At 33.3% G+C, this 14339-nt stretch overlaps 1 protein-coding gene across 3 annotated transcripts in view; it reads left to right on the forward strand.

Moving 5' to 3' along the window:
• gstcd (glutathione S-transferase, C-terminal domain containing) overlaps positions 1–14339 on the forward strand; it is a 61926-nt gene that overhangs the window by 30432 nt on the left and 17155 nt on the right. For all 3 annotated transcript variants that reach the window (XM_051898941.1, XM_051898923.1, XM_051898931.1), the window contains exons 6-8: positions 11567–11682; positions 11978–12022; positions 12442–12570. In XM_051898941.1, coding sequence (XP_051754901.1) covers positions 11567–11682; positions 11978–12022; positions 12442–12570 — 290 coding nt within the window. The remainder of the gene's footprint in view (positions 1–11566; positions 11683–11977; positions 12023–12441; positions 12571–14339) is intronic.

The following is a 14339-nucleotide window of genomic DNA, read 5'->3' on the forward strand; positions in this document are numbered from 1 at the left end:
GATGGATGACTGATAAGAGATCTTCAGCATATAGAGCGAGAAGAGAGTTTTGAATAGATTTGCTCAGCAGGACAAAACTTTGTTCACTTATCCTTTGGGCTTTTCATGCAGGTTACCCTCTGTCTGTTTTATTGCTCTGGTTTTTGTGCAAATTCTGTGCCCCTGTGAGGACAGACTGACCTGTGGCAGTTCCAGTGGAGGACGATCTGAAGTGTTTTGGATGGAAAACAAAAGCAGACACCTCGCCCAGTGCTGTACGTGTGCAGAATACATATTAATTATAATTGCTAGTTGTCACTGTGAGAATGAACAACAAGGCTCTGTATTCATTTATTACCCCTTTTTATTTAATTGCCCTTCCACAAAAACTCACAAGTCAATAACGGGTTGCACTAATCAAGCTGCCATCTTTACTAATGAGTTTCCCTATATTGGTTAACCTCAGAGTCACTTCATGGAAGCTTCCGTTGGCTGCTGTAAACTTCCCCCACAGCCTTCCCACACAATCCGCGTGGGCTCCCTGGGAACGTGAGCTCAGCCAGATGGGCCGCACTAGCGCCACCGCTCATCCTTTATTATGGACGCAATACAGCTGTTGTTTTTCTCTCTCAGCAAATGTGTCTGTCTCCAAACGAGAGCTCAGGGCTGGGGAGAGATTGCCGGCTGTGCCGCCTCGTCCCCACATCTCTTCCAGTTTCTTCTGAACAATGTAATCGTGGAGGCGCAGACCTTTAGTTTGTCAGAAAACAGCCTTCCTGTCATACTTTATGTGTACGTTCTCTTTGAAATCACAAAGAGGTCGTTAAAAGGCCGTTAGATGGTTCAGTTGAAAATGTCTTTGCATTTGGGGAAAATGACCCTCAGGCTGCATAAGCATTCAATAACTAATGCTCATTTTTGTATCATATTTTCCCTTTATTTTTGGGTTGACTTGTTGAATTGTTTTATAGCTGAAGTTACACACACTGTTTTGCTCTTTTTATTTGAATATTGTGGCAAAACCTTTGTTTTAGACGTGTACTGTGGGAGTACCATGGTATTCTTTGAAGTTGCTTGGAGTATCATATAAAAGCCATGATAGATTTAATAATCATCTATTAACACCAAAGCAACACAGACTTTTTGTAATTCATGAAAAAAAAAAAGTAGCAAAACATTACGAGGATAATAATACCATACGTTTTTTGGACTTATGTTCCAAAATGTCTCTTATGCTCAGCAAGGCTGCATTTATTTGATCAAAAACACAGTAATATTATGAAATATTATTACAATTTAAAGTAACTGATTTCTATTTTAACACATCCAAAGCTGAATTTTCAGCATCATTACTCCAGTCTTCAGTGTCACATGATCCTTCAAATAACATTCTAATATGCTGATTTGATGCTCAAGAAACATTTCTGATTATTATCAATGTTATGTTGAAAAATGTTGTGCTGCTAAATATTTTTGGTTACTCTATTTTAAGGTGTCTGTGTTACGGTATAATTATACATTTAAGTACTAAGTAAAACTACATGTACTTAATATGGTGTTAGGATTAGGTTTGGTTTAGGGTTAGTTGCTTGTAATTATGCATAATTTATAGTTATTACATTTACCATGTAACAAGGACACTGTAAAATAAAGTGTTACCATATTGTTTTTGGAAAATGTGATACATTTTTTTTTCAGGATTCTTTGATGAATATAAAGTTCAACATTTATTTGAAACTGAAATCTTGTGTGACATTATAAATGCCTTTACTGTCACTTTTAATCAATTTAATGCATTCTTACTGAATAAAATTATTAATTTCTTAAAAGAAAAAAACGTACTGACCCCAAACTGTGGAAATCACAATATAGCGTCTTTTTTTAGTACTCTTTAATTAATTTTTAATAATTTTAATCCGTCCTTGCCGAATGAAAGTATCATTTTCTTTAAAAAAAACAAAAAACATTTGAACAGTATAACAGTGAAACACAGTAACACCACAGTACTTTTTGTACAGGTTGCGGTGTTGTTTTTTAGGAATATATTCATTTTAAACAGACTTCTCTCTTATTTTCATCATCATGGTTTTGTTGTTTATATGCAGATGTTTGTGTGGTTTATATAACATTGAGCCTCGTCATGATGTCTGTCTGAAATGTCTCGCATACAAGCTGGATAATGCAAATACGGTTTCAAACGCTTGCTTGCCTACTTTGAGAATTAACCTTGTACAAGTTTGACCTGAATGTGTCAGTATTTGGGAAGTAGAAGTGGATTTTTTTAGCTATGAAGTTTAGCTGTCAAAAACCCAATTAATACAAATTTGACCTGTTTCTAACCTCTGCCTCTTTTTCCATCTTGCAGCATTCCATCTTGAGCTCATATTTCACTGTTTTGTACCACTACACAGTATCCAATACAAGAGCCAAACATGTATTTCTTAAATGAGGAAAATGAGCTTAAGTCTTTGAGGTTTGGCTCATTTCCTTGAGAGAATACAAATCTATGTATTGAAGCAAAGAAAGTGACACATTTGCTTTTATTGGATTTGTATAGACAGAGAAGCCAGAATGTGAGCGAAATGTGGCTTATTTTCAAATCCTTACAATTCTTTAATGCTTTTAGGTTGTTGTTGTTCCCTGAATTATACTCCCTCATTAGTGTTTGTTTCTCATTTGTATGTTACAGTATTTACAAACTCCATATTAAAGAGTGAAATTTTTTTTTTTTTAATTTTTCACTCTTCAAAAAAAAGTGCTACAGCAGCAAGTGATGTTTTAAGTCGTAATACAATGGTACTTTGAGATAAACACGTGACCTACCAATAAGGCACTTGCTTTTCAGTTTATGCAAGGTAAAAGGTAACTGTGGAAAATAATGGTGGGCAGCATGTTTACAGTACATGATCACAAATGTTTTTTTATCCCTTCCAAGTGATTTGAAGTCCCAGATTTTGGCCTTTTATCTGTACGCTCCCTAAGTATTTTGTTCTTGCTCCCGACTGCTCAATGAAGCTGTGACTGTGAATAGTTAGCAGAAAAACAACCTTGAGGATGTCCTCCTAAACAATTCTTGCTTAAATACCTTCATTCAGGCCTCTCCTCATCTCGCAAACACAGATGTAGCCACTTGAACATGCTACTCGAGAGGCCTGTTTTCTTCTGCTTTTGTGTCTACCGTAAAAGTTCTCCCTCCCCTGCTTACACTTTGCAGCAGAAAGGAAGGAAATTGAGGTCTGGATTGCTGGAAAATATTCTCTCTTTGGTTTACTGGTTGGAAGCCTATTGCTGGGATGCTATGAGCCTTTTGTAAGCCGAGTTATGATGAAAAGAGAGTCCCTGTTTTTCATTTTCTTGTCCTCCACTCTGTCCTAAAGCTAGTTCAGTGGGAACATTTCACATTCCAGTAATTTGCTGTTCTGAATCGCATATTGATACACTACTGTTCAAAAGTTTGGTGTCAGGAGGATTTTTTGAAATTAATATTTTTATACAGCAAAGATACATTAAATTGATAAAAAATGACAGTAAAGACTTTTGTATTGTTACAAAGGTTTATATTTCAAATAAATGCTGTTCTTTTGAACTTTCTATTAATCAAAAAATCCTTAAAATCCTTAAATTCCACAAAAAATATTAAGTAGCACAACTGTTTTCAACATTTAAAATAATCAGAAATGTTTCTTGAGCAGCAAATCATCATATTAGAGTGATTTCTGAAGGATCATGTGACACTGAAGATGCTGAAAATTCAGCTTTGATCACAGGAAAACATTTTAAAATATATTCAAATAGAAAATAGTTATTTTAAATTGCAATAATATTTCACAATTGTACTGTATTTTTGATTAAATAAATGCAGCATTGGTGAGAAAGAGACATTTCTTTCAAAAACATGAAAAAAATCTCACCAAAGTTTGGGTTTGTATATTTTAAAATCTGAGTGCATCAATGCACTCAGATTTTATTTATTTGTTCCTATTATATTATCTCTTACACTCTTAAAAATAAAGGCTCTTTATTGGCATCTAGCTTTTCCTGAAGTACATTTAATATCCATGAAATCTTTCCATTGCACAAGAGGTTCTTCATAGTGGAAAAAAGTTCTTCAGATTAATAAAATGTTCTTCACACTAAGGAAAAAAACGGTTCTTTTAAGAACTGATCACTGAAAGGTTCTTTGGGGACTCAAAAATGGTTCCTCTATATGGCATCACTGTGGAAAAAATGTTTTGGAACCTTTATTTTTTAAAGAGTGTATAGTTCAGTTAATGGAGAAGCAGGTCTCTTAAACCAGCATTGGATTGTAAGGTAGGATCTATAACCATCTCTATTCCAATAAATATAAAGTTCAGTACATCACTATGCGTGATGATATTGTTAGAATGGTATGTTTGTGATAGGATGGTTAGGATGGTATGTCACTGTGTCTCACAGATGACCATACGGAGAAATGTCAGTTTATTAAAGCAATCTGCTTCTTCATTAATTGAACTGTGGGAAATCATATGAAAGGGCATATAAACAAGGATCTAAACTGAAGTATTGTGAAAAAGCAATATCATGAGAAAAAGCATTGCAATATTGATATATGGTTGCATCAGTACAGCCCTGATCGGACCTCATGATCTTTTCTTATTTGTTTCATCTTTTCTCTTCCCAACAAATGCACAACTCGCGTCTCAGTCATCTGTGTCTCCGCTATCACCATCTCTGCTTGTCTCAAAGGACTGCATGGTGTTTTGGACCAAACCTGGCTATCTTAGATAAATATATCTCTGATCAATATATCTCATTATTCTATGAAAGTCTTTCTGCCTGGTTTTTCCATCAACACTCTCAGCACCAGAATCATCTGCAGAAAACACCTTTTGTATGAGCTTGACCATTCAGCATATTGAGAGTTGTTCCAATAGTATTACCAGTCACTTTTTGGTGACCTCTCCATGTGTCAGTCTATTATGTATGTATTTGTTTATGTTCAATTTAGTATTTGCGGGCTATCAGAGACGCAGCTTTCAGAGTGCGTGCTTCGGATGTTTTGAATGTTGAACTTCCCACATAGTACGTGAGTAACGAATTCCCTTTCGCGTGTTCTAGCGCTTGAATATTTAGCGCTTTCATGATGATGCAGCACTGACCGACAACTGTACAGAGCATCGTTCACGTTCATGCTCTCGCAACATTGCATTGTTAGAATTCATAAAAATGTTACCGGCCATCTGGCAACTGACACAGTTTCGTATACTCGCCAACACCGATTTTTACTCGCATTTAGTGCTTGGCGAGTGTTAATTTTAACTTTTAACTTTAAAGCGGTTCAAATGTTGACTTATATCTTAAGATTTTATATAGTTTATACTCTTTATGATGTACATAATTGCTCCAAGATGAACATTATTTAGAAAAGTTGTGAGCCCTGTTTTGTTTTCAGATATATTCAATATAATTTTCAAAAAAGTCCAGTATAAACGTAACTGCCGCTCGTCAACGGCCACTGTCACAGTTGCTAGACGACAAGAGCAATCCTCCATAGGGTAGACCGTCCCATTTGACAACACTCGGTTCAACCTTTGCGGCCTTCAAGGGATGAAGCCTCCGAATTGGAAAACATTTTTAGTGTAAATAGCATCTATAGCTATTTTCACTTAGTACAAAGAAAATACTTTTTGTTGCTATTTACTAGTGCTGTTAAAGGGTTAGTTGAAATGAAAATAATGTCATGAATTACTCACCCTCATATCGTTCCACACCTGTAAGACCTTCTTTCATCTTCAGAACACAAATTAAGATATTTTTGATGAAATCCGATGGTGCAGCGAGGCCTGCATTGACAGCAAAATTAACACTTTCAATGCCCAGAAAGTTACTAAAGACATATTTAAAACAGTTCATGTGACTACAGTGGTTCAACCTTAATAATATGAAGCGACGAGAATACTTTTTGTGGTCCAAAAAAAAAACCAAATAACGACTTTTATTCAACAATATAGTGATGGGCGATTTCAAAACACTGCTTCATGAAGCTTTACAAATCTTTTGTTTTGAATCAGTGGTTTGGAGCGTGTATTGAACTGCCAAAGTCACTCCCCCCAGTGGTGAACCATTGAAATTTCGAAAAACTTAAAGACGTAAAGAAGCCTCGTTTACTGAAATCACATGACTTTGGCAGTTTGATACATGCTCCGAACCACTGATTTGAAACCAAAGATTTGTAAAGCTTCGAAGCTTCATGAAGCAGTGTTTGAAATCGCCCATCACTGGATATTGTTGTATAAAGTCGTTATTTGTTTTTTTGGCGCACAAAAAGTATTCTCGTCGCTTCATAACATTAAGGTTGAACCACTGTAGTCACACGAACTGTTTTAATTACGTCTTTAGTAGCTTTCTGGGCATTTGAAAGTGTAAATTATCTTGCTGTCTATAGAGGCCTCACTGAGCCATCGGATTTTATCAAAAATATCTTAATTTGTGTTCTGAAGATGAACGAAGGTCTTACAGGTGTAGAACGACACACACACACCAACTTTTATGTTAGATGTGATTAATCACGGTTTTGACAGCACTACTACTTTCACTTAGTGTAACTAGTATCTATCACTTTTTAAGCCACTTTTTATCTATTCAATGCTTTCCTTGTATGCGACAATCATGTTAAAACCTCTTAATTAATTATCTTTTTTTTTTTGGACTTTTAGCTAATCAGCTAATTTGGATGTGCTTATAATGAATTACATAATCAGCATATCATAATAAATTTTAGAATTTTAGAATTTTAATCCGGTAAAAACCAAAACCTCATTTCATTGGAAGGATTGCAGGTTTTCAGAAGGATTTGATTCTCTTGATGTAGGAGAGATCCTTATTTGACAGCATGCCGACATTCCTCTGGATTTATGTCTCTGAGAGACTTGCTGCAAATGTGCTCTCGGTTAATGAGTTACATCTTCACTGCATTCCACGTATCTGCTCCACTCTGATAGCGCTCCTGCCATTTGAATCCTGTTAGAGAAAGACAACACATGCAAATTCCACAGGCGTTCTTTGCTAAAGAATCTGCATGTTTTTCTTTTCTTCCTCACCTGAGCCTGATTGATTCTTTAGTTGCCTGCCAGAATCATAGACATTAATTATCAGGTGTTGATAATACATGATAAACAAAACTGTACAAAGCTTTGTTGGGCTGTTTAGTGGTTTTGTTTCCTATTTAGCTCCAGGTAGTACTTCCGCTCTCATCAGAGAGTTGTGCATAAAATGAACGCAGCAGTGCACGACAGACGCGTCTGTGATTTATATTACATTGATGGTGTTTCTTCAACACAGCTTGAGCACTCCGCTCAAAACAGGAAGTCTGCTGCAAATTTATTCCCTGTGGCAGAGAGTGTGGCTATGTGAAAACAGCCTTCAACTCCAATTAAAGTTTGAAATGACTTGAGTGGCTAGGAAAAATAAAAGGTGTAAAAATGTATTTTTGAGAGCATTCCCGCTTTTAACATTTCTCACCCAGCCGTTGAAATAATTCCATCCGTATAATCACAGCTGAAAGTGGTGCTTGGCTGTCCTCTTTTCAATTTGTGAACTGTAAGAATGCTAAATGTACTGAATGCCATTTTTAGGTATTCATCAGCTTGTTTATATACTGATGTTCAGAGACGGATGTGAATTGTGCGGAGCCAAGCGAATGACAAACCAAACAGATCGCAAAGAATCCTTCTCATCATTAGACAACCACACATGATCTATTAAAAGTTATCATAACTTATGCCGTAGTAGTTATTATACCCTAACACTTTATATGCATGTCATGTGACTTCATGCATGTTACAACAGAATATCGCCCAAATTTATGGTATTAATAATAATTTATTTTAAAATCATTTATTTCTTGACCATGGCTTTGTTTTCAGTCATTTATGTGACTGTAATTATAAAGTAACGATTTCAATATTTGAATGTCCGTACTGTTGTGAAACGTTAGTGCTTATTATAATATAATATAATTAGTGCTGTCAAATCAATTAATCGCTATTATATTATATTATATTTAGTGCTGTCAAATTGATTATACGCTATTATATTATATTTAGTGCTATCAAACTGATTAATCGTGATTAATCTTATCTAACATAAAAGTTTGTCTTCTAACCAAAGTATATACATATACATATATTATATATTACAAATTTTAGATGTGATTAATCGATTTGACCACACTAAATATAATATAACATAATATAATATAATATAATATAATATAACATCAAAGAATATATAATATAATATAATATAATATAATATAATATAATATAATATAATATAATATAATATAATATAATGTAATATATCATCTTTGCTACACTGTAAAAAAATAAATCGTAAAAAAATGGTCAATGACTGTCAGCTACGGCTGCCAAACAAAAGCCTTAAAATTAAAGTAAAATATTCTAATTTAAATAAAGTGCAAAAAACTTTAACAGAAATTTTCATTAAACTTTTTTTTTTTTTTTTTTTTACAAAAAAAAAACCACTGTTATTTTACAGGTATTCCCTGAATTATTACAATAAAATACCTTCACTGGAAAAAAAATACGGTCAAATGACTTTCAGCAACGGCTGCCAATCAAAGTCTGTAATATATATGTAAAATATCCTAATTTAAATAAAGTGCAAAACACTCTTACAGAAAAAACACTGTTGTTTTATGGATAGATTCTGAATTACTACTAACAAAACACAGTGACTGTAAAATGTGAATCTCTTGTATTTAACCAGAAATAACACACACGAATGAACTAATGTAGCTATATGTCACTGCCTCTGAAATAAAGCAACATGCAGCATAACACCAATGTTTTCTGGCTCATCCTGGACTGAAGCACAGGCTCTACTCTTCAGCACAATGGTGACCCACAAAACAGAAGATACAGAAACCCTTTAAATCCCAACAGAACATGAAACACTAACAGATCTCTCAAGATCTCAGCATCCAGACTTTATTTCATATTAAAGTTCTTATTGAGAATTAACAGAGGTTTAAATGTTGATGTTTTGTTGAATAAAATAATAAAGTTTGAAGTCACCATTCTGGTGGTCAGTTCTTGCTTTAGTTGGGCTCTTGACCTTTGACTCTTTGACATTAATGTTTCTCTGGCTGCTTTATCTGTGTGTTTCTGATACATGTTTGGTCTCTGACTAAATTGTTTAGTATTAGTTGTAATTTCACATGCCAATACTACTGCAGTGCTGTGATACTATAAACAATTTTATTAAATCATTGTGCAGAAAATGTTTTGTCGAGGTCATGCAGACTCACACAGACATCAAGAATCAGCGTATGAATCTCAACAATGGTGACAATAAAAAAAAAATTCAGATCAACTCTGAACATCACAAAACAAGCTACTAGAGTCTCAAAAAAGCTTCACTGATTGTCACCATTGTTGAGATTCATATGCTGATTATTGTTGTCTCTGTGCTCAAAAAAGCAAGGCATTTTCTGCATAATAACTTAAAAATCAGAATACCAGGTTATCGTAATGATTCTACAATATCACAAGGTTACAGAAAATCATATGAAATTAACAGTTAATATACTCAGAAATTTGACACTATGTGATATCAGTGAATGATAACTATATCATCAAAAATTAACCAAAATCATCTGATCAGAGTTTCTCCTGCATTTTTTGCTATAGCAAACGTGCATCAGAAACACACAGTTAAAACAGTCACAGAAAAAAGTCAAGGGTCAAGAGCTCAACTAAAGCAAGCGCTTACCTCCATAACTTCAAACTTGTTTTTTCAATAAGACATCAACATCTAAACCTCTGTTAATTCTCAATAAGAAACTTTGTATAAAAGAAATAAAGTCTAGACTGTAATAAGTGAAGATGCTGAGATCTTGAGAGATCAGTTAGTGTTTCATGTTCTGTTGCTGTCAGTCATTTGAATCAAATCAGGAAATACCTGTAAAATAAAAGTATTTTTTAACATTTAAAGAAAATTTTATGTTGAAGTTTTTTTGCACTTTATTTAAATTAGGATATTTTACTTTAATTTTATGGTCTTCGTTTGGCAGCCACTGCTGCCAGTCATTGACCGTTTTTTTTTTATTTTTTTATTTTTTAAAGTGAAGGTATTTGATTGTAATAATTCAGGAATTACCTGTAAAATAACAGTGTTTTTCGGTTTATTTAAAATAGGATATTTGACTTTAATTTTACGGTTTTTGTTTGGCAGCCGCTATCATTCACTTTTTTTTTTTTTTTTTTTTTTTATAATACTTTTTAAAGTGAAGTTATTTGATTTTAATAATTCAGGAAATACCTGTAAAATAACAGTGTTTTTCGGTTTATTTAAAATAGGATATTTGACTTTAATTTTACGGTTTTTGTTTGGCAGCCGCTATCATTGACTGTTTTTTGTTTTTTTTGTTTTTTATAATACTTTTTAAAGTGAAGTTATTTGATTTTAATAATTCAGGAATTACCTGTAAAATAACAGTGTTTTTAGTTTATTTAAATGAGGATATTTTACTTTAATTCTACAGGGTTTTTTGGCTGCCATTCATTTGACCATTTTATCATTTAACTGTTTTGTTACTGTTTAATTACTGATTATTTTTGTAATTTTACATACATTTGTTTGTAAATTAAGAAAACAGAAAAAATACTGTATAAAAAAATACAGTAAATTTTCTGTAAAAAATGTGAATTACTGTAATTTTTCATTAATGTCATAATACTTAAAATAACAGCCGAGTTGTTAATTTACATATGTTGTTTATAATTTTACAGAGTTTTGAGTATAATTTAAAATAAAAGAAAATGACCGTAAAAAAATCAGTTTTTTTCCGTAAAATTAAGATTTTTTTTATAGTGTAGTCTCTAGAATCACTCCACCTCTTCCTTCTCTTAAATTAAACCTTTAATTTTTTTTATTTTATTTTATTTTAATTTTGTAATTTTATTGTAATTTAATTTAATTTATTTTTATTTTATGTAATTTTGTCATTTTATTTCATTTAATTTTATTTAATTTAAATGTATTTAATTTAATTTAATTTAATATTATTTTATTTAATTTTTACATTATTTAATTGAATTTTGTTATTTTTTTTAAATTTTATATTATTTAATTTAATATTATTTATGCTGCTGATTTCCTACATAGCTGTGCTGTTCTCTAATCAGTCCACCTTCTCTTTGCTCTACTATAATAAACTAAAGTAATTTGAACTTAAACCAATATTTGTTTGTTTTCATCTATCTGTTATTTATACAGCCCTATAATTATTATTATTATTATTATTATTATTATTATTATTATTTATTTATTTTACTTATTTAGTTTTGATCAAATTAATTAGTCATTTGCCAAATAAACCCATTCAAGCTGATGGACTGATTCTGATCTGGGTTTAGTTTGTGTTAATAACCTGCTTGACTGCTGTACATTTTCACTTTTCTACTGTATCATGTACTATGTGTCACTTGGACACTCATTTCTATTTTGGCTTTGTTTAAGAATCTTCTTGCGATGTGTTTCTGTTGGCTGTCTCAGTGTTAACATTCACTTTTCTCCAAAGGTAAGATGTCAGACGCCCGCGCTGTGCGCAAACAACAACAGCTCAACAACCTGGTTGCCATGGTGACGGAGCTGGCCCACCCAGGGCACACTGTGGTGGATTTCTGCAGCGGGGGGGTAGGTTACCTTCTGACATTTAAAAAATGTCTTGGACTTGTTACTGTTTTCTTACAGGACTCACTGTATGTGTGTCAGTAAGCATCTGTTCTCCTCCCTTGTCACCTCATGTAATCTTTGGGAGTGCTCTTGTTATTCTGTGCATACATATAAGCCCTGACGTTACAGCTCTTGGGCAACAGGTCAATATTCTGATGGGCGCCTGTGTTCTCGTGAGCAGACTTTGATCTGATGAGCTCTTTGAGGTCTGCTTCTCCAAGTTCTTTAGCAGCTTTTTCTTCGTTTGTTTTCTCAGGGGCACGTTGGGATTGTTTTGGCATACACACTTCCTAAATGTCAGGTAAGACTTTCCGATTTGTTCAAGTGTAGCAAGTTCAAGTTAACAGAATCAAAGAAAAGAAACTAAATCTGCCTTCCTCCCAGGTGAGCTCATTTGTAGACACTGGAAGAATAAACTGATTCCACACTGTTGTTGTTTTTTCTCTCTAAGCTCTTGTTGGGAAAATTGTACTTTAACCAGTGCGGATAGGAAGAACAACTCAGTACTAGAGTACTCTTTGAGTGCTAATACATATTTTATGGTTCTGTGGATTATTAGGTAGTCGTTAAAAGATGTACTTCATATTCTCTCCTTTTGATAAAATGGCTTTTCAAAGAGCAATTTGAGATGAATCAGTGAGAAATTTGGCAATGAACCAATGAGTTGTAAGAGATATAATATGCAGTATGGTGAAATATCCCCTTTTTGTAATCGATCAGGTTATTCTCATTGAAAATAAAGAGGAGTCTCTGGTCAGGGCCAGACACCGAAGTGCTCAGCTTGAATTGACAAACATTGGCTTCATCCAGACCAACCTCGACTACTTCACTGGAAACTTTAACATCGGGGTGAGAACCGTCTTATATTAAACACACATGCTATTTGTGAAGTGCAAGAGAGATTTCTCTTGAAAAGATGTATTTAGAGAGATTGTTGTTTGTGGTGCATATTAATATCCCTTAAAAGTCTTTGCTTCCTCTAGCTCACGTAATGATTTACAGTAGATGGCAATTCATGCATGTTTCATTCTAGGTTTCTGATACCCCAAACATAAATAATGTGTATGAAGCCTGTTATGAAGTTGAATTTTGGTTTATAATCAGTTACCATAAGATTAAAATAGCATTGGAGTCTCTGAGATGCCAAATAGTACATGAGGGTTGAATATTTCATTGTTTATCTTGGTTTTAAATTTTTCATCATTTTTCTTTAATTGTTTAATTCTAGTTTTACATTAGATAGATTTCAGTGTGGTCTCAGATATTTGGATCCCACTGCATCCTTTCATCGATAATTGCTTTTGTTAATGTTTGCTTTCAGCGCTTGTTCTTGCTATGAGCAGTTTCAGTAATTTCACACGAAGAACATGCATTTTTATCCAGAAGGTATAGATATCTCTTCATTTGCATTGCAAAGCCTGTTTAAAAGGATGGATTCTGGTACTCTGTAGTTGCAGCTTGTTTGATTCTCCCTGCCATCCATATTCATTATGCAGTTAACCCTCACGTTTGTCCTTTATTTCATTTCAAAAGCGAATGGGTTGCTCATTACCACATTTTGAGTGATGAAATTGGCTCCTCGACAACTTACCCAAACATTAAGATTACATTTAATTTCAAATGAGACTTATTGTGGAATGATGATATTGTTTCTAAATAGTAATTTGAACACATTTGTTTTGTGTTCTCTTATTTTTCATTTGGTAAAATATTGTAACCACAAACATAATTACAGATTAGACAGCAAATTTCTTTTATAGAATCTAGTTGAATTGTATCTTTGTTAAAAGCACTCCCTGACCATATTTGAGGGAGACAAAAATCTATTTATTTATATATATATAATATATATATATATATATATATATATATATATATATATATATATATATGTATATATGTATATATATAATTTTTTTTTTTTTTTTTACTGAATTATTTATTTTTCATACAGCACTGGCAAATTGTTTTGGCTTGTTTTGAGCAAAATCCTTGCCATTTTTTGTTACAGTTTGTGGTGAGGGAAAAAAAACTTAATTCAAATTCAAAAGCAAGTTTTATCTTACACAATTTTGCATTTTAAGAATGTTTAGGTATTTTTACTGGAAAACGAGATAAAAATGCTGATTAAATACTGAATAAAATGTTTTTTTTTTGCTGTGTAATCTTTGAGAGGCAGTGTTGTCTCTATGATAAATGAGGAAGTATGTACTTTTTGCAGTTCTTGTATTTGTTTCTGGCAGTAATGAGATGTTTGGTTCTGCTAGAGACCTACATCCTCTGGCCTCATATCCACAGAGAGCTGCAGCTGCAGTATTGAGCTTCACACACTGCCCCGGTGTGTGTGTGTGTGTGGGGGGGGGGGATTATTTGCTTCTGACACAAAGGGTCTTTATCAGACCTTCACTGGTTCCCAAAACTAATACCTGTATCTATGTAGAATTTTTTGAGCACCTAGCATGATCATTAAAAATAAGAATGCCAACAAGATTCATATCAAACAGTCAAATAAAAAAAAAAAAAAAAATGTAAAATGTAACATTCTAGGTTTATCTAGAAATATTTTTTCCTCCAGAGTTCCATGTGGGGATGGAATATTCCTCTGCTCACATTGCCAC

Source organism: Ctenopharyngodon idella, chromosome 1, assembly GCF_019924925.1.
Source record: "Ctenopharyngodon idella isolate HZGC_01 chromosome 1, HZGC01, whole genome shotgun sequence".
In the NCBI taxonomy this organism is placed as follows: Eukaryota; Metazoa; Chordata; class Actinopteri; order Cypriniformes; family Xenocyprididae; genus Ctenopharyngodon; species Ctenopharyngodon idella.